Below are 20,772 nucleotides of genomic sequence, written 5' to 3' on the forward strand. Positions count from 1 at the left end.
AAAAAAAAAGCACAGTGTCTGTATGTAAGTATGTAGTTATGAATATCCAATAATAGTATTGCTTTATTGTCCATATAACAACTGGTTTAAACCATACGGCAGATCCTGGAAATCCTGTCTCTCCAGTACTTCCTGATGTCCCTGATTCTCCCTAGACATAAAGATAAAGCCGTTTTATTTGCACGACACATGTTTAAATTATTCATGAAGCTCATATATAGACATATAAATAGGATATAAAATTCACAAAGAAGTTTAACTCACATCATCCCCTGGCTTTCCTTGTGGACCATCAGGACCTCTCGGACCAGGAGGACCCTAGAGACCAAGAAGAACCTGTTGAACCTCATTGATACATTCTATATGGTGAGCAGGTTTTTAACGTATATCCTCTCCTTATATCTGAGTGATTGATAAAATTGTAGTTGTCAAACATTTTCCTATAAAAGAATCAGCTGACTTCATATTGATTACTCCAGTAGCACTGCTTTAATACCTTGAACAGTGCATTAAATATTCATGCAGTTTTCACTCTTCTGACTAAAACATGTTGTCTGTGATGTGATGTGAAGAAAGCATGTTGAAATTACCCTTTGATAAGGAAGTAAACACTCCTTAATAAACTGCCATTTGTTAGTTTGATCTATAGAGGCGAACTGATCAGGCTCTGGCAAAACTGACCCAAGACAACAGAAGAACAGACACTGGAGCTCCACTTTCATTGTAAACTGAATCTTTGTCACTAGAGATTCAGTAATACTCTGAAGCCATTCTCTTCAATCTTTAACCTCAAGGGGTTTGTGTGGCTACAGGTTTTCATTACAGCCAAATTTACCCCCTATGTAATAGTTGTTTGAAGACCAAACCTTATTAGATATAATAGTGGGTTCAGGTGTAGCTAGTGCTTGGCTGGAAAGGAAATCTGCAGCCACAAGAACAGATCCTGAATGGTTTCTGCTTCCACAGTGGAACGGTTGAGCGATTTGTGGTGAAGCAGTAACACTTAAAAGTTCTCTTTATAAAAAGCAATTAAGCGTCTCAAGTAATTTAAAACTTTTTCCATTTAAGAAAATTTGACTGTATTTGATGTATAAAACCACAAACCTTCTTTTTTTCATTTAATAAGAATAAACCGGCATGTTGCTTTACATATATGGAAGCAATATAATATGATTGATGTCAGTGGAAATATGTTTCTTTGTGACAATTTTTACCATCTGTCCTGGTTCTCCAACTTCACCAGGGCCTCCCTGAGGACCAGGTGCCCCCTAAATAAGAAGACAAGGAAAAGTGGGCTTACTAAAAGTTGTAAAATTGAAAACCTAATCACTATTTGGTATTTTGATTTATTATCAAATCGAAATTTTTTTTTTTGTTTGCCATGCTTCAGACTTACTGGAAGACCATTGGGCCCTGGTGGTCCTCGTGTACCGGCTTCTCCCTAAAAAAGATCATTTAAAAATGTTTAAAGAAACTTAGATATTTATTCACAAACATGGGCTTTGCTCAGAGTGTTCAGCTATTGAACAAGTAGGATAAGAAAGATATGTGATTGGTACAGTGACAAGATGTAAAATTGCAAAGGACAAAGGTCAAATCTAAAAGTTTAGATGAACTCCTATGATATTGTCACTCTTAGTAAATATATTTTGCTAGCATTTTCCTGCTATTTAAATGTAGCAAAAATGGGAATGGTTTAGATTTTAAGGGTTTAAATCACTGCTTTATACCCTTTGTCCTGGAATCATAGCATGCTGGCCTGCTGCTTTGTCACCTCCGAATCCTTCTGCCATCTGAGAGGACAGCTGTCCCTAAATGAGTAATGAAGTTAGATTGCTTTGGATGCATTCATGTCTAATGTAGTCAAAACTCATGATGGGCAACATGGTCAAATATGCAGTACACAAAAAATGCATTCAGAGCACAATTCCATTCAATTAATTACCTAACCTATATTTAAAGTACTGTTTAACAGAAGATACAAATGACACACACACACACACACACACACATACACACACACACACTTAAAAAATGCTCTAAATATATTAATATATATATTGAAGTTTATTCTAATAGTTTTATATTAGATATAATGATTTTATATGAACATATACTGTATAGATGTACATATATACTGTAAGACTCACTCCAGGAGGATGGCCTGGTGGTCCGGCTTCTCCTGGTTGTCCAGGAATTCCAGGCTCTCCATCAAATCCAGGTGGACCTTTGGGACCCTATTACCAAGGAATGATTACATTTTTACTTTATTTTTCCCATTCAAACATTGGTTATGGCCTAGAGCTCAGTGTGATAAAATGGTTCTGTTGTTTCTTACAGGTCTTCCTTTGGGTCCCTGATCTCCCCTGAATCCTGGAGAACCTGGTGGTCCCTGTTAATGACATATCAGTTAAGCAAATTAATAACAATAAAAAATCTGTTGTAATGTTTTCTATGGATTACTCAATTATGATCTCTGCTTATTCGTAAATGAGAACATTAATTTGCTAAAGGGCAAAAAAACTAATTTGGTTGGAGGTAATAAAATTGCCATGTGCTCTACTGCCATCTGGTGTTTTAGAGAACTAAACTAAAGATCAGATATTGATGTATAGTAAAAGAAAAAAGTTGAGGTTTATTGAATCATCTACAACACTTTTCTCTGTGGGATTTCAATTCCTTTTTTTTTTTTTTTTTTTTGCATTTAATCAGATTTTAAGCTTACCATTGGTCCTGCTCGTCCTGGAAGTCCTCTTATCTGTAAGATATCAAATAAGTTCTTATAATAATGTTCATGATGTGTAATTACATGGTCACAAGACTTTAGCATAAGATATATCATTTTTAATCATACATACAAATGGCACATCTCCAGGTTCACCCTTCTGACCCTGAAAATGAAAAAAAAAAAAACAATATGATTATCATAGTTGCAGAAAACAAGACGGAAATCTACGGCGAACTTTTTGTGATTGCAAAGAATAAGTAGATGGAAAAGAGCTTACCTTATAGACTCTTTCTGAAAAATTAAAAACATGACACAAAGCAGGTCAGTTATCCATGTAACTTGTCAAATCGAATCATATTCAACCTCTCATTGTTGTGTCACTGAGATTTGATTTAAACCAATTCAGTTGAAGTAACAGGTCAAAATTATAGTATTCTATAATAACTTTCTTAATACTGGCTGAGATTTTTCACCATATTTCACCAAAATATCACAGCTATCTGGTGTTAGCTATTTTCAGGCCAATAAAAGATGCATGCTTAACTCATTACTCAGTTACAGTTACCTGAACCCCTGCCGCCATCCCTTTCCGTGTGGGTGCTCTGGCACACCGGGCAGCATTCACCTTCAGGAATAACGACCTTCTCACAGTTGATCACCTCATCACACTGCACGTCGTCGCACAGGATGGTACCGCTGTCGCACACGCAGATCCGGCATGGCTCGGGTTTCCACACATCTCGGTTGGTGTAGACCTGCCCGTCCTCGATGCAGCTGAGGTCATCTCCTGCAGAAAAAGGACCAAGCATCTGAGGTCAGCAGATTTTCGTTTGCATTTTAAAGTGTCTGGTGTTTTTTTATATCGAATGGAGACAGGCACATGTTCTTTCTGTGGCATTTCACTAAAGCCGAAAGTAATTACTGGAAAAGGTTTTTTGGTAAAGGGTAATAGTAGATGTACTCATAGACTGAATTTTTTCCACAGAATAAAATTTATTTCCTAAGCGCATGATACGCGTAACCAATAATTTCATAGTGTTTTTAATTATAATTATTATGCTGCTACATTGTGTATTACATAGCACTCACAGTAAAACTGCTTTTTTTTATATTATAATCCTCATTTTTGCAAAAATTGTACATAATACAAATTTGCTATATATTTATATATATATATATATATATATATATATATATATATATATATATATATATATATATATATCAGTGGTGGGCCGTCGTTTTATTATTCTTACGTTGTCTTCATTTCATAGCCTCTCTCAGTTGAGCTGCTCCAAATGTCTGTTTTCCAATCAGATCTCAGCCATCACATCATGTGTTGCCAGAAGCCAAAGAAATCTACCTTGAAGCCTCGAAAATGAACAGTGTGGGCACCTGTAGCTTTATCCAACGAGTTTTCGAGTTGGCACCTCAGGGGCTAATAACTACAGCTTTTTCACGTCATTTAATTGGATGGTCAGATATCGCACTAGTCAGAGCTCGCAAACTACTACTGTAGCAAACTGCACAAAAATATTCATGTGGATTTAAAATCTGTTTTTCATTCCACGATAGCTGACTTGGTCGCAGATATACTTTCAAGGACATTTACAAGATGGACTTTAAAAAAAGTAAAAAGTCGTGAGGAAATGTCAGACAAAACAGTTCAAAACACTTAGGCTTTTTCATGACATGAGCTATTTATAATTTTGCTTTTTCTTCCCTGTAGAATCTGCACAAAAACACACAGTTTGCCTTAATTTCAAATCAACAGGAAAACCGCACAAAAAATGCAACAAAAAAACCTGGAGTCATATTATGGTTAATACTGATGGATTAGAGATTATGTATGCGGGCAGCGCAGATGTGGCTGCAGAGAAAGGAGACTTGAATTGTGTTCAGTTGTGTTTTATGCTTTAGTAATAACATTCACTGTTGCTGTATGATATATCTGTCTGTCATGTAGCTCTCTGTTATACTGCATTTCTGTATAATAGCGATGGTTTCTATGGCTGTGGCATCTTAATGATGTAATTAAAAGGTGGATATATGGAATCGTTACTCATTCTCTTAACATAATTAAATGCTAAACTGACCACAGCTAATAGGAGGACACCACGAACAGCAGGTGGCATCCATGAGCTTCCTGTTTTACCCTAACTGGAACACAGAAATTTGCGTCTCGTCTGCACCTCCATGCTCACTGGCTGAGAGACTGGGGCATTGAATAATGAATAATTGTTTCAGACGATGGTGTAGGATATTGAAGTACAAACACACTTTTGGGTACGAGCAGTAGTTTTTATTATATATTCAGTATATGCATGTATTGATAGGATTATAACAATTCTGCACTCGTTCATAAACTGACATAACCTGCTGCTAATAAAATATTTGCACAATCCTTAATCTAATAAAAGTATAACTTACAGTGAAGCCAGTTTTTTTTTTTTTTTTTTCTACCAAGCACAGCACTTTCAGGCCCTTACACAAATTCTTGTTCACCGTACTCCTATCGTAGGAAAGGCAGTTGCTCTGGGAACTAGATCAAACAGTCAAATAGCTCACATTGCTACAGGTATCTGAGGTTATTAAATCATTTTTAAGTGCTCTCAGGCAATGGAGACAACCACGGCAGGAGATGAGTAAAAAATCCAGGAAACGGCTCTTGCAATCAAAGGCTAATTCTTACGTGTGAAGGTGGTGGACTCGCTTAAATTCCTTTTTGCCCTGAAGGGGGTTGGGATGTTGTTAATATGAGTCATGCCAAGCTTGAAAGCTGCTGTATCTGAGAAGAACCATATGGTCCAAAATACCATATGGTTTCACAGAAAGAACACGTACAGACCCTCAGAACTGGTCGCAACTTACTTTACCATTTTTATATTTAAATCCGAGTTGTATGATTTATAGTGTTTTCACATCTGAGTCAGTAGTTTCGCGACTAAACCTCTGTTTTGATTAATGAAAAGTCCGAAAAAATTTTCCAGGACCATATTAAAGACTGTTGGTCTTTTCTCATTTCCTGTCTTTGAGGGGAATGGGGAAAAAGAAAAACAAGTAGAAACGTCTGTTTTAAGAAGCAAGTTTGAACCAAAATTCACAATGGAGTCATAAAGAGAGAGACTATGACTTAAAATCAAATAACAGATGGATTATAATTCAGATATAATGTGCATTTTTAACTTCCTCCAAAGAGTTTTAGGAGCAACTGAAATTTCTGTGAAGATAAATGCAGTTCGCAAGCCAGTTCTAAAAACCACACTAGTGGGCTTCTGAGAAATCTCCTTTTTCCCCCGTAATTCATTGCAGACCCTGCAGTTTTCAACTGATGCGTCTAAAGGCACTGATGGCACTGGGCTCGTGACCCTTTAAGCGATTCTCCTGATCTTGATTTTCCAGCTGACTGATATGCCCGTTTAACTGTTACTCACAGGCTTGAGTCCAATCTAAAGAAATGAAGTCCTCATTCGCTTCCCTTCTAATTAGCAAGAAATGCAACGTTGCTGTTTTGTTTTTCCAACTCTTAACCTCTAAACAGTGATGCTTAGTCACAACGTATTGTACTGCCTCTTTAAAAACAGCTGTCAAATCTTGTGGCTCAAACAGATACCAATTTTGGATCAGCTTTCCTTAAAGAGAATACACTTCGCATTGGATTTATATTGATGTATAAAATCCCACAGCCTCGTGCTCTAGTTTTCTGAGATAACACAATCTACTGCTACTCAATGTGTTTCCACCAAAACACTCAAGGGGGGGTAAACTGTGAAATGTATTAGGCAAACGCAGAAGCCCAAAGGGAACAAAAGTATTTGCTTTGTATGTTTTTCCCATCTAGGACTGAACTGCACATGTACTGGGTTCAGGGTTTTCTCTTTGGCCCCTTTTTTTTTCAAGGTTTTGAAATTGACCCTGTGGAACCAGTGACTCATTTTGCTTTTCCACTTACAGCTATAGACATGTTTCCATGATAGAAAGAGATGAAACCCATATATCTCTCAATGAGGATTGCATTTTTTTCTCCACATTAAAGTAGTTAAAATCCTATAATTTAGGAACAAAGTTTCAAAATCTAGCACAATTCCTTCCAAGCATTCCCTACTTTTTTGGAAACAAGGGGCACAAATTCAGGTGTAAAACAAGAGCAGTAAACGCTTTGCTAAAATGCCCAACAGTGGCAGATCGGCGATAATGAGGCTTGGCGTTGCTCTTGGCCTTCTGAACAGCAGCTCAGAGGCTCAACCAGAGACCCAACACTGTGGGTCACATTTCTTTGGTTTGTACCTCTGGAAGAAGGGTTTTATATAAACTCATAAAGCAATAGGATTTTCAATCAATGTCCAAAATCAAATGAATTTTCAAATCTAGGAACCCTTACATTTCCAACAAAAAAAATAAAACCATTCTGGAATATATTACTGAAGAATGTATACCTAAAAGTGCCAAAAACTGTTCTACAGACAAATTGGCTAGAACAGAGGTTCTCAAGCTTTTTGTATCCAGTTAAATCTTGAACTGTAAAATAAACTCTCACAAACCGCCTCAGTGCACGTTTTCAACTTTTCAAATATATTATTCTGACTCTTTATTGGAGCCATGCACTATTTTCCCCCTGAACTTTCCAATGACAGAACACATTATGTCCAAGTTGACATGAGGTTGCCATTATTAAGGTTCGGATCAACCCTTTTCAATTGAAGGGAGCAGTTAAATAAGTTGAATATTTTAACAGAATAAATATTTGATTGCAATTTTCACCACCATTGCAAATTAATAATAATTAATACGTTATTTGATATAATAATTGACACTTGAGTTATGTTTGACAAACCCCTCACTTTGAGAACTAAAAACCATTGCTGACTTTTCCAAAGTTTTTGCAGTTTTACTTCACAGGTCAGTACAGTGAAAACATTTAATGTAGGAAATGATTTGTTTCAAATGGTTGTTTTACATGCTTTACATCAAGATTTTCTTAATTTTTTTTTATCGTGTTTTATTGATAAGAGTAGACCATGAAAGAACAGTCCCAAGTGTCAATACTTCAGCTGTAGCTGAAAGCTCATGAGTCTTAAAGTCATTAAATAAAATTACGATTTGATCCCTTGATTGATTATTTGTTTGGACTTTTGAAGAATGGAAAGGTATTTTGAAAATGCAACAGCTGAGAGTTTCATATAATAAACAATTTCAAGTTATCAATGAACAGTTCAAAGTTTACATGTTTGTTTGCATCATGTTTCAGTTAGAACTTCGACCTCACCCATAATAAGACTTACACACTTGTTCTTAGGGGGAGCACTTCTTGATGTGGCAATTTCCTTTTGTTTCAGATACATGAGATGTAGAAATGAGTTGCTCAGTCATCCATTCTACTCTTCCACTCTTCTATGTGTGTTTAAAAACCTATGATTATACTAAAACCTCCAACTCCTTGGTCAAGCCAGGCTGGTTTCTCAGAGGTTAAAGCTCTGGTTTAGACATAGAGATTGGACAGATTTGAGGTTTTGAGGAACCACACAATGTTCCTCTGGTTTGGGCACAAGATGCACGTTGAAGTGTATTTGTTCAATCCAAAATGAAAATAGACCAAAGTACCATTTTTTTTTGTCAGAGGTCTACTCCCATTGGATTTACCAGAAAGAACCCAGAAATAATCCAGCTTTACTTTCCCAAAAGCCTTACTGCACAAATTGTTGAATGCACATCACTACTACTCTCTACCATTCAAGATGTATTTAACTCTATGTTGCTTTAAAAAACCATTTTATGGTCGAGTCTTTTCAAGACTTGAAAGAAAGTGTTTTAGAACATGCCAGGTGGTAGGTAAACTGTGCAGTTTGCAATGTGGAAAGAAAATCAAAGCATGGAAAGAAAATCAAAGTGCTGTCGGAAATAAGACATTAACTTTAGAGAGGGTAACAAGTTCTCTACTGGCTGTAAGATTATTAGGCTCGTACCCAATAACCCCAATTTACCCTAGTCTAATATATTACTCCCAGGGTGTTATGTAGCTGTAATAACCAGCCAATAAATTTGGCTTGGTAACATTTATAATCCAGTATGATGCATAATCCAGAATGCCCAGACCATTGTATTTCTGTATTTGTCTCTGTGTGTTTTCCAATTTAAGTAATCTTGGTAGATCTATGATATGTAGTATTTCAACTTACAATGTTAAAGTGTCATAAGACAAATGATTGCCTACTAATGGCAAAATATATCAATTAAAATGAAAAGTATTAGAGATATTTGATTTGTAACAATGCATTATCGTTCTACTTCCATCAATAGTAGTGGCTTTATCAAGATTTGACCTCTTCTACATTGCATTTACATATCTGAAATCCCATTCAGTTTCAAGATTTCATGATTAATGATGCAAAATCAGTTATTCCTGCCAATAATATTTATTATTATATAATCATTTTATACCTTCACTCAGACAAACATGGTATTCCCAGGCCACCACTCCCCTATGGTTCAATATACTGTATTTTAGTTAGACAGATATTATAACCTATTCAAGCTATACATGAATTGTCTATATCCCTGTCACAGTCTGGCTTTCACTCTTACTTTGCAATTTCCATAAACATCCCTAAATGTAATCTGATTCTCCCTGAAGGCAGAAGTTCTCTACAAGTCTGACAGACTTCTTTCCACTGTGCCACCTCTTTGTCCCACTCCTGTCGGCTTTACTTTACTCTGAGAGGAATCAGCGAAGGATCTGCTACGCCATGAAGCTTGCGATAAACACAACAGGACTACGCTCTGAAATAAAGCACATGTGGTGACTGTGCTCATTAAAGACACACTTTAATGGCTAAAAGGCACACAGGACCATCTGGATCCAAGCAGATTTTGAGGTCAGCTGAATTGTAATTGGGTAATATAGAAGAAAAAGAATCTCCTTCAACCCAGGTTTTCTTGACTTTCTGAAACCTGATATGGTTTGTAAATGTAATACATTTAATTTAAGACAGAAAAATGAGAGAAAGTGATAAAAATGATGAAAAGTCTGTCCACTGTAGTACTGTGGTCGTCTAGAGTATGGTCTGAGTGCCCTATAACCACATAACTGGTGGCATTTTTTCCCCTCAAATAAATTATAGTTATTTAAACATAACATGTGATCTCTGGTATCATAACGGATTTTCTAAATAAACACCACAATGAAGATTAAAGCTCACCATAGATCTTTATGTGGTTATTTTTTTCATCATCAATGGTCATTTTCCTGCTTTTCTGGTTTTGATGACAATGCTCAAAATTTTTCTGAAATCCAACATAATTACATATTGTTGCACAGTCTTATCATTCAGATGAACAATAAAAAGCTCCATTGCTGGGAAGACCCATGATTTTCACTTCACTTTCAGTTCCCACTTTTGTCTCATGAAAATTATGCCACTGGTATTTTTGCTCCTGAGCAAAACTCCTAAAAAACTAAAAAGTGCAATTCATCTGCACACACACGTTTTAGTTTACGCTTATAAAGTCATGAAAGCCATATTTTTCATTGAGGCTCTGGGGTAATGTTCGAAAAAAGTAAGAAATTCGATATCCTCTGTGTTGGGCGTGTAGACAGTCTGTATCCTGAAGTTTGCTCATCCCATATCAACAACGGTTCTCTATCTGTAAGCTGTTTATGCTTCTCGCTTAAGGCCCTGGCATTTGTTTATATGCTCGGAGAAAGTTTATTAACCATTTATTAACATTGGAGTTCAGGCCTAAGTGTGTCAGACATGGATTTACATAAGCAAAGTAAGAGCCAACCTTCAAGGAAAGAAACATAGATATAAAGAAAAACTTTTAATGCTGTCCCTTATTCGAAACCAAAATCTTATTTGAAGTTTTTAAATGTTTGAAAGTATTAGTGCTTGAAATTGTATTTGAGTATTTGAGACATACACTCATACATGCTTTTAAGTATTCCCTCTTTGCTCTGTTGATGAGAAATTGAAAACAAAAAACAGCAAGTGACTGCACAGGACAGTATTTCATCCTGGGATTGTATTAATATTTATAGAGCTCTGCACTGTTGCCCTTTATACAAACAAAGTACAGATGACATGAATGCCAAATAATGCTATTTTGTGATGAATTTACTGAAGATTCCTGACAGAAAATACACACCTAAATCGATTACATTTTATTCCACTTCATTTCTGTAATAGACATGGTCATGGAGGAGATGTTACAGACATCCAGATGTCATTTAGCTTTCTTAATTAGCAAGCCAGAGGTGAAAAGGGCAAGGAAATTCCCCCTAAGTGAAAATCTCGAGAGCCTCAAAAGGGATCTTTTCTAAGTGCGATTAAAAATCAGTATACAGAAGAGTCAAGACAAACAGTATTTGTTAAAAGTAAGTTTGTGTTGAAATGAGGTTCAGCATTATTATGAATTTTGCCATGAGAACAGCTCAGTTCTTAAAAACAATAAAGCAGCAAAGAGGTACACATTCATATTTGTACAATGTGTCCAGTCTAGCTTTCAAAAAGCACATGCATCATATTTCTTTCCAGCCGACGGATATAAAAACAAGTCCATATTTCCTGCACTGCTTTTTCCACTCTCACGATTTCTTCCCTCTCTGCTGGGTAAGCCTGTACGTGACAGTTCAGAGTCCCAACAGCTGCTTTGCCACAACCCTGGATTACTCTGCTTTCTTCTGCAGGCTCAGCACCTAAGTCAGGGTGTCTCATAAATATTTACTCCATGCTGACCAGCATTGAAAGATTTTTCCTTCGCTTCATTAACAATTCTCTGTCATCCTTTTACTTTAAAAGCACAAGACACTTGTATCTGTTTGCTCACAGAATTCAAAAACCCAAGAAAAAAAAAAGAAAAACTTTTTGAACATGCCCAAGCGTAAACTCTCTGGTTTTTATTTTTCAAACACAAAGTGTATGCTCTAAAGGAGAACAGCACTTTCAAATGACCTTTTTAGATGCTTGAGCATGCCAAAAAGATCCATCTTACAATGATGCTAGTTTTTTAGGAGGTATTTGGAAGTATTAGGTGTGCCAGCCATGGTCAAGCAGACATTATTCAGGTATTAGACTGGATTAAACCATCGCCTGTCGCTGACATGGTGTTTCTTTCAACCCTATGAATGTAAAGGACCCTTCAATAATAACAAACATATGAATATACAAATAGAAATTTGAAATGTCAATCACATGTTTAATCCATTGTTGTATATTCAAAATAATTATTTTTCAAATTTCTTCCCAAACTTATTTTTTATTTCAAAATTATTTTTGGAGATTGTCTGCTTAATTAAAAAAAACAAAGAAAAAGAAAGAATTAGTAGTGTTTTTTTTGGTGATGGTAGAACCCAATGCATGGTAACATTGGATGTGAAATTGCTTTGCCACCCTTCATATTCCTAACAAAATGTTTAATACGATTGTGTAAAATTAGAAAATGTTCTGCCTGGAATCTTCCAGGGAAGAAATGCTAAGCCTTGCTCTTTCATCAGAATGAGAAACATTAATGTTTGCAGTAAAAAAAAAGAAAAAAAGAAAAAAGAAAAAGAATGGTGCTACTCAGAATTCTGCATGATTGTTTTCATGATCTGGGAACACTCTCCTCTTTTTAGCACATGCATATTTTTCCTAATAGTCATGAGCAGCTGGTTTGGCTGTTGTGTGAGAAGCTTATTCCGGATGGAAGGGATCACCTCTCCAACTTCACATCATCGATTGACCTTTGTTTTTTCAATAGAAGAGATTTCAATCTTTGTCCAAAAAAAATAAATAAATCAAACCACATAAAAGTCCATTATGAGTAAAGGAATTTGCGTACACCATGTTGTCTTACTGGATAGTTCCCACAACCAGAGACAACCAGGGATTACACTTATGCAATTATTATGAAGAATATTCTTATAATAATAATGTATTATATATATATATATATATATATATATATATATATATATATATATATATATATATATATATATATATACCATATAATATCATATACCATTGTATAAGACGTAACTTAAATAAACTGTGTACCATTTTCATTTTTGTTGCAAATTAATAAAGGGAAAAAAAGATTTTGTAAACTGTACCCCATATATTTACGTTTAGTTTTATTACTTTGCACACACAGGGGTGAAAAAAAAACATGGGATTTTATCCCTGTTTAGATCCAGACATTAAACACGTTTCTTCCCACAGGAAATACCGGTCTAAGGGCAACTTCCTGCAGAGCAGATAACACGAGAACAAGCTCCCTGACAAAGTGACGAATCTCCTCCTTGAACAAGAGGACAAAATTTTGTTTTCTTTTTTTTTCCTTTCGCCTCATACAGGAACAGTTCTGGCCAATGATTAAATAGATGTGGAAGAGAAATAACAAACGTAGATGCTCACATGCATTACTTCTACAACAAAAAAATTTCAGCAAAAAATGATTCACTGCACAATTTTCATTGATGCAGTTCAGCTAAATACGGTTAAGATCAAAATATGCAGTGGACCTTATCAGATGAGATACATTTACTTATTAAATAATAGCAATTAGGCTAAACAAGCATCAATAATACTTAACAGAATACCTTATTAAGGCATTTAAAAGTGATTTTCTAATGCATGGGCCTCACTTTTTCTTCACTGAGTTCTATTTAAATACTGTATTAATCAATAACATGCCTTTCACTCACAAAACAAAAAAGTCAAATAAATAACAAGGCAGCATGTTTTTTACTCAATTGAAATGTAATTTAAAACTTAAATACAAGATGAGTTTTGGTTTTGGATGATGGACATGGCAGCAAAAAGACATGGCAGCATTTTGCTGTTTTCCATACGGTAACACCATCAAAACTGTCTTGTTACAAACCTTACTAAACCATGGAGACATTTCCACATAAACCAGTCTGGCGCAGAGAGACTAAAGATGGCTCTGTGATTTGCAACACAGCCTCGTTAGTGTTCCAAAAGGTACAGTGTGTTATAAGGTTTAGATGACTTCATTTACAGCAGTTCCAGAGCATCGTTTGGGCTTTCGTTGCAGTGTGGAAATCAACACAGAAATCATTTTTTTTGCTCAGAGAAATCATTCAGACAACCGAAGGTACATGATCCTACACTATCAAATGAAAGCAGACTGAACCTTTAAAGTACACATATACACCAACAATTACAAAGATACAAACAGTGTAGCTAAATTCTGAATCAGTAGCACTGCTTTTGAATCTTTTTTTAACCTGTTATAAATATCAATTCTAATAATGAGGTGCTATATAAACAATGCTAATATGCTAATGCTAATTATGTTAATGTCATAGAGAAAATTAGAAACTAGTAGAAATATTCCCTGTACAAGCCATGAGCCATTTTATCAAGCAGTGACCTAGAAATGCAGACATTTTGCTCGTCATTTGAACTTCAGAACATACAGCTGCTGGATGTTTAAAAAAAAACATTCTCATCCACAAGAGTAAACCATTTTACAACCATCTACTTCCCATGAAATCCACAAGAACCAAGACCACACTATAAAAAAATCCCTAACATATGTACTTTGCGGACATTGCTATGTTTATATATTTATATGAACTATGTAGGACAATGGGGCAGTCCTTAAAACCTTAGCTGACATGTTTGAAATTAAGAAATAAAAGTTGTTAAAAAAAGTAGTAGTATAGTTTAGAACAATTTATTGTTAAAAAAAAATTAAAAAAAAAAAATTAAAAAATATATTTAAACAAAAATTTACATAAACCTACCATAAGCAACACACACACACACACACACACATATATATATATATATATATATATATATATATATATATATATATATATATATATATATATATATATATATATATATATATATATATACTGTATATTAAATTCTCCAATGGTGCTCTAGGTTCTTAAGGTTACCTACAGAAATCTTTTTACTTATAGTCTTCAATTGTCAGTCTATAGGTATTACCTATTAGTGCTTTAGGGTCCTTGATTAAAACATTTTGTATATGTTTCTAGGCCCACTTGAGAGACCCTGGATTTCTAACCTTGATGATAACAAGCAAGATATGATTAAAAATATTAGTGAGTATAATTGGCTGTGAGGGATTCCTTGCTACCTTCCATCACTCCCTGTTCTTATCTTATCTTTTATACTCCAGCTCTTTTCTCCGCAATCTGTTAGACCTTGGGAAAAAGAGAGGCATTGTAAAAAATACCATGTGCTGCTTGGTAATGCTAGCTCCTAGTATACTAATCAGGGATCATTACTGTTGCAAAGCTAGTCATCACATGCAAAAGTCAGTATGTTTGTACATATGTTGTTTCATGTAGATGCTACATAAAGGAAAATCCGCTTGTGAAATATTCTGAAATGTCCCCAAAACCGCATATGAGGGATTGGGATAATTGCTAGTTAGAGCTACATTAACAGCAGAAATGGACATGAATCCTTAAACTGCCCCAGAAAACCAATCTACACCAGCTGTGCTGACTCATGTGTGATGCTAATGTAAGCACAGTCATGCTAGCTCAGTCACTTTTTTTAGTTATACTATTAAGGGAGGTTTTATGTGAACTAGTTTGAAAAACAGCTAGCAATGTATGCTAGTAGAATGTTTAGTAAACAAGTTGTAAAAAGGTTAGGCATCAACATTATTGCAATGTTACAAAACATCTGAGGTAAAACAGGCTACATCTTTTTTACAATCATTTTAGAGCTTTCACGCGACAGTGTGAATTAGTTTAAGGTGTAAAATATCTCAATTCAATGAATTTCAAGTTTTTTTCAGGTAAACTGTTTGTCATTTCCACAACAATTGTATAATCAGAGTTATTATCATGCTAGCAAATGTGTAACATAGATTAGAAATGGAAAGTTGCGGTTATTTGGTTTTACGACTTTTTGCTCTAGCCAAGAATGTTAAAGCAAATTTGTAAGATTGTTTTTATGCCATATGTTAGAACATTCTCGAAACAGCCAGACAACATGACAGCAGTTCTGCAACCTACAATTGCTAGTTGGGTGTTAAGTGTTGGCTTTATATTCAAATTCTCAGGACAATGCTAATGTTAATAATAATAAATTGAAACATGGTGCTTCACTCTTCCTGATGATGGCACTGTATTTGTCTTCAATTCTAAGTATGTGGAGTCTAAAACAGTCCAGCAATTTATGTTTTGGTGGTAATATGGGGATTTAAAGACAGTTAGATATGGTTAATCTATTCAATGAGACAAACCTGCATGATCTGTATACAAATGGAAACATCTGTATAAACATAGAGCTTGTAATCAATGTTACAGAGGCTTATCACCCCCCAGTTGCCTTCTGCCCACTTTTCCATGTACAGTAAAGGCTTGTTGGCCATCTGTTTCTCCACATTATAATCCCGAATGGTTGGCTGTGAATAATCAGATATTTATCACTCCTTTCAATATCCAGATGGGAAGTGCTGAGGGTTGGTTTCTGGCTTATTTGCAAAAGTTAATTGGTTTGCTCATGATAAAGGCACCCACTCATTCCCACCCTGACTTTAGCACCACATACTTCTGCGTTTTTCATGTTCTTTTAACGTAAATTGTTTTCTGACACAATGTTGCTAACATCGGCACTATAACGTCTTCCCAAAACTTTTTTTTTGGAAGTTTTGGAAGCTATCATTTGTTTTCTAATTACTGCCAAAGCAACCAGTCGAAACATCTGGAAGTCATCCCCCAGCTCTACTTTTTATTTACTTTAAAAATTGTTCCCATAGAACAGCCTCATAGGCAGGATCAACATCTATCATCCATGCAGTTCAGACATCAGGGGTATCTCAGTGGGTTTGAAGAGATACTGTGGATTACACATGAAGGCTTTTCCAGTTCAGGCTGAGCTGAGGATCCATTTTCCGATGTGGTGATGTGATTTTCTTTTTTTTTTCAGGTACAAGCGAAGGAGGCAAGTCATCAAGTCATTGCTCAAAAATGCAGCACATGTTTTCCATCAGCACATTGCTGCAGACCTGGTTGGGTTCACATACTTAAACGCTGAGCTCGGTTAGAGAACAGCCTATGTTTTTTTTTAAAGTAACAATGACTGTAACCAATTTTGGGGATTAAAAAAATTGGTACAATTTGGAATTCGATAGTTTATGTATACAAAGATGGATAAGATGCTGCCAAATGTTACAAAACTTTGTATTAAAATGTACCACTTTATTATCAGTATTAATATTTGACAGATTTCATAGTTTTGCGTTGGAGAGGATTACAGTGCTTCTCATACAATGTAAGTGAGGGTCTAAAAAGCTATTAAAAGAGTCTTTAACACTTTAGTGAAGAGGGAGTGTTTATACATGATCTTAATGTTTTTCTTATAGTAATATATATACAGGTCAGCTTTAATAGATGGACCATTTCTAACCTTTTTTTTTTTTTTACATTTTTTCCTCCAAAACTTCTGGAATTAGAATCCACACTTACTGCACCAGGACCTCAGGGTTTTACGTCATGTTGAATGTTCTTTAGGAGGAGTGGCAATGGATCAGCGTTTAAGAAAATGTGCTTAGTTACCCAGGAGGTTGTCAGATAATTCCCTGAGCTGCCAGATGGCCACTGCTGAAGAAGGATTTTGAAACCATCAAACTCACAGCTCTATGTTTGGTTTGGGTTTGGCCTCCCTCCTCGGTTGCTCTAGATATCACACTAGAAAAGTAACACTGCACTTTTTCAACATTCAGATTTCATTCACCTTGACCAAAATGGGACATGAGTAATTTCAGGGTATTGTGTCTTATAGTTTAGAACTGAAATACAATTCATGATGTGTCAATGCAACAAACAGAGATGCGAAAAGATCTCCATATGTTTTCCTTATTAAGCTTTCTGGCTGCCTTGAGTATAAAATGCATGTAATTATCTACAACTGTATAATATTAATTCTTGCATGTATGCCCAAACATGCGTCTTGCTTGTTGTTCTTCCTACGCCTCAACCACAAAAAAAAAAAAAAAAAAAAAAAACCCTTCCCATCATTTATAAAAAACCAGATTCTCTCAGCATAAAAGTGTTGCAGTTGTGGTCCAAAAGCTCAATGGCAGTTGTGGTCAATAATTTACTTTCACTGGGTTTTCATTTCTTCAGATGTAGCATGCAATTATCCTTGATTTCCATCCACCATTTTCAATATAAAGTCTCGCTTGGTAGCTTGCATTATAACTTATTACTGCCTGTTCCGACTTGCATCGTGCATAATGCCTCACCATGCTTCTCAGGTCTATAAATAGCAAAAATGTTCTCCAAAACCACAGTCAACAGCATCAAATGTCATATTTTTTGCAAAAGACTCTGAACCTGCATCAGAACTTCAAGATTAAAATGTCAAAAAGGATCATCCTATCCATTAATCCTGAGGTTCCGGTGATTGAACCAGGAATTCCCAACATGTAAATGTTTTATATACTACATCCCAGCAAACAGAAATGTTCCCAATCGATGTTCATGAATTTTTCATGCACCTAAAGAAGTTGCAGTAACTTCTTATAAACATTTACAAACATGTACAAGGAAGCTTCCTCCGAATAGCAAAACAACTTGACACATTGACAAGAACATTAAGTTCAGAAAACATTTTGCTAACCTAGAACTGAGATTATTCAGTGACGCAGAACTAATAGGAAAAATGTTTTTCTTCATTTTACATAATTGACAAAATTGTTTAACAGCCAACGAGCTATGAAAAAATTATCCATCACAAAAGATCACCACAGACACAAAAACTAGCCTAATCTTGTTTCATCTCCGGTTTATAGACGTACTAACATTACATTTACAACTACAAATCTCTTCATTGCCAAACAATTCAATATATCCACGATTTAAGAATGTCCATAATATTAATAATAACTTGTTAAATTGTTTTAAGATCATTCTGACATTCCTATAAAAAAAATATACAGTATGTAAACTGGCAACTTTCCCAAACAGATGTCTGTTATGGCTATTCACCACCAGGTGGCGCATTTTGTACAGTGTAACGCAAGATTCGTTTCAGGTTGCCAAAATTTACAATTTTATATATAAAGTAATTTTTTTATATCACTTTTAGTGAATGACAATTAATCGTGTAATGTGATATGTAAGGCAAAAAAAATCTTAGCAATGTTTACAAAAAATTGGAGTAGACTAAGTGACATCAGTGAAGGGGAAAAAGTGACATCACATGTTTCACATCTACAAAAAAAAAAAAAAAAAAAAAAAGCCAGCATGACTGAAATAATAGTGCTCAGGTGTTCTAGGCCCCACACATGTTTTTCTTTCTTTCTTTCTTTCTTTCTTTCTTTCTTTCTTTCTTTCTTTCTTTCTTTCTTTCTTTCTTTCTTTCTTTCTTTCTTTCATTCCTTCTCTTGCTTGTTCTCATCCTGTACCTCCCTCACAACATCTGCCCCAGATTAGGATGGAAGATGTGCTCCTTTAAAGAAGGTAAATATTAAAAATAGTAAAAATGGAAGTCCACAATAATTCATTCAAACATTTCAACTTGCTTTAACAATCCATTCTTTTATCCGTGATCCGGGGTGCTCTAAGATGAGTTTCACACCCTTGATAATGCATTGTGCAGATGTGAGGGGAGGGTTCTGGGGGAAATAATGGGCAGAAGAAAAGGCACAACGTGAACAGCGAAGACTTCTAGGATCAGAGTTTGCATTGTTTCTCATTTCCATTACATATCAACTTCAAAACCTTGACTGCTAAAAAATGTTGAGGGTTTTTACCATTAAGGGGATTCACACAAGGCTTTACGCTCATCTTTAGATCCAACTTGCACAAGAAGATTCCAAGTCAATGACATGTGCTTGATAAGCCATTTTTCATTCACTCGACCGTCATGCAAAATAGGAATTTTAACAATACAGTCACGCACAATGATACAATTTTTTTTACGATTTATGCATCATTTTCATTGAGTCCTTCTAAGACAATTCATATCTAAAAAGGAACTTAGACTTGGAACTTAGGAACTAGACTTGAAATTGTTTATACCTTTAAATAGTCCCATCATAGGTCTCAACATATAGTAATTAAAAGACTAGATATGTAATTACAACAATACGTTTTTTAGATTAGATTGACTTACCACTGTTTCCGTCTTGGCATTTCACAAACAGTACTTGTGCCAGTGATAAAGCCAGAAATAAGAAGATCCTGGAATGCACGAAGCTCTTCATGTCTATATCAAGACATGAGCCTCCTTTTGTGCAAAAAAAAAAAATTAGGGAGAGAGGGTAAAAGAGTCCAAGTTTATCGCTGCACCATGAAGACAGACTGAAGCTTTTCCTGCTCTGAGTAGCAATCAGACCCAACCCAACTTTGTGCTGTCTCTCTTTCTCTCCCTCTACCCCCCCCTCTCTCTTTTACAGCTTCAAATAAGAAGAATGCTGACCACCCTAATTTTCCACCCCTTTTTGTCAGTGTTCTCTCATAAGCATCCACACACAGACGTGTAGTCGCACTGAACTACATTCACAAAGTAACGCTTCCTCGTGATCTATTCTGACGTGTTAAGATTTATTTTGGAATTTAAAAAAATACAGAACAATTGTTTTTAATAGTGTAAACTTTTGCAACTTTTTGCAACGTTTTGTTTTGTCTCCAGAGACTGTTCCTAAGCAGGACTGTAAACTGGTTTTATGACCATCTTGATGGAACCAAACTCATTTGTTTCTGACTGACTTTTTTATGAGGGAATAAAAATAGATCTCAGATTCTAATTTGGCTTGGTGTAGCCAAAAAAAGAGATCTTTTAAAAAGATGTTTTTCAACTGTATTAATGCCTAAAAATGTGAAATGACTGCAGGTATTTCCTGTTGGTCCAATGGGCTGTCTGTTTTGTATGATTTGGTTCGATAGGCTGTGTTTTTTGGAGTAATAAACCACAATGGTGGATTGTTGCGCCTAGCTCATTGTTTCTCTCAGCAGTTGTAAAGAAATTAAATCGAATTTGTAGCCCGGTCATTACACTGTTAACCCGGATTTTACATCTAATTAATCAATTTAATTGTAA

The 20,772-nt window shown here is 35.4% G+C and overlaps 1 protein-coding gene across 1 annotated transcript in view; it reads right to left on the reverse strand.

Annotated features, from left to right (window-relative positions):
* col5a2a (collagen, type V, alpha 2a) overlaps positions 1 to 20,074 on the reverse strand; it is a 37,975-nt gene extending 17,901 nt beyond the window's left edge. Inside the window, exons 1-12 of the mRNA XM_046838992.1 lie at positions 19,846 to 20,074; positions 3,294 to 3,515; positions 3,006 to 3,019; positions 2,859 to 2,891; positions 2,726 to 2,758; positions 2,339 to 2,392; positions 2,151 to 2,237; positions 1,731 to 1,811; positions 1,397 to 1,441; positions 1,215 to 1,268; positions 265 to 318; positions 98 to 151 (exon numbers count right to left, since the gene is read on the reverse strand). Coding sequence (XP_046694948.1) covers positions 98 to 151; positions 265 to 318; positions 1,215 to 1,268; positions 1,397 to 1,441; positions 1,731 to 1,811; positions 2,151 to 2,237; positions 2,339 to 2,392; positions 2,726 to 2,758; positions 2,859 to 2,891; positions 3,006 to 3,019; positions 3,294 to 3,515; positions 19,846 to 19,936 — 822 coding nt within the window. The 5' untranslated portion in view covers positions 19,937 to 20,074. The remainder of the gene's footprint in view (positions 1 to 97; positions 152 to 264; positions 319 to 1,214; positions 1,269 to 1,396; positions 1,442 to 1,730; positions 1,812 to 2,150; positions 2,238 to 2,338; positions 2,393 to 2,725; positions 2,759 to 2,858; positions 2,892 to 3,005; positions 3,020 to 3,293; positions 3,516 to 19,845) is intronic.
* Between the last annotated feature and the right edge of the window lie 698 nt (positions 20,075 to 20,772).

The sequence above is a fragment of the Silurus meridionalis genome, chromosome 3, assembly GCF_014805685.1.
Source record: "Silurus meridionalis isolate SWU-2019-XX chromosome 3, ASM1480568v1, whole genome shotgun sequence".
Taxonomy (NCBI): Eukaryota; Metazoa; Chordata; class Actinopteri; order Siluriformes; family Siluridae; genus Silurus; species Silurus meridionalis.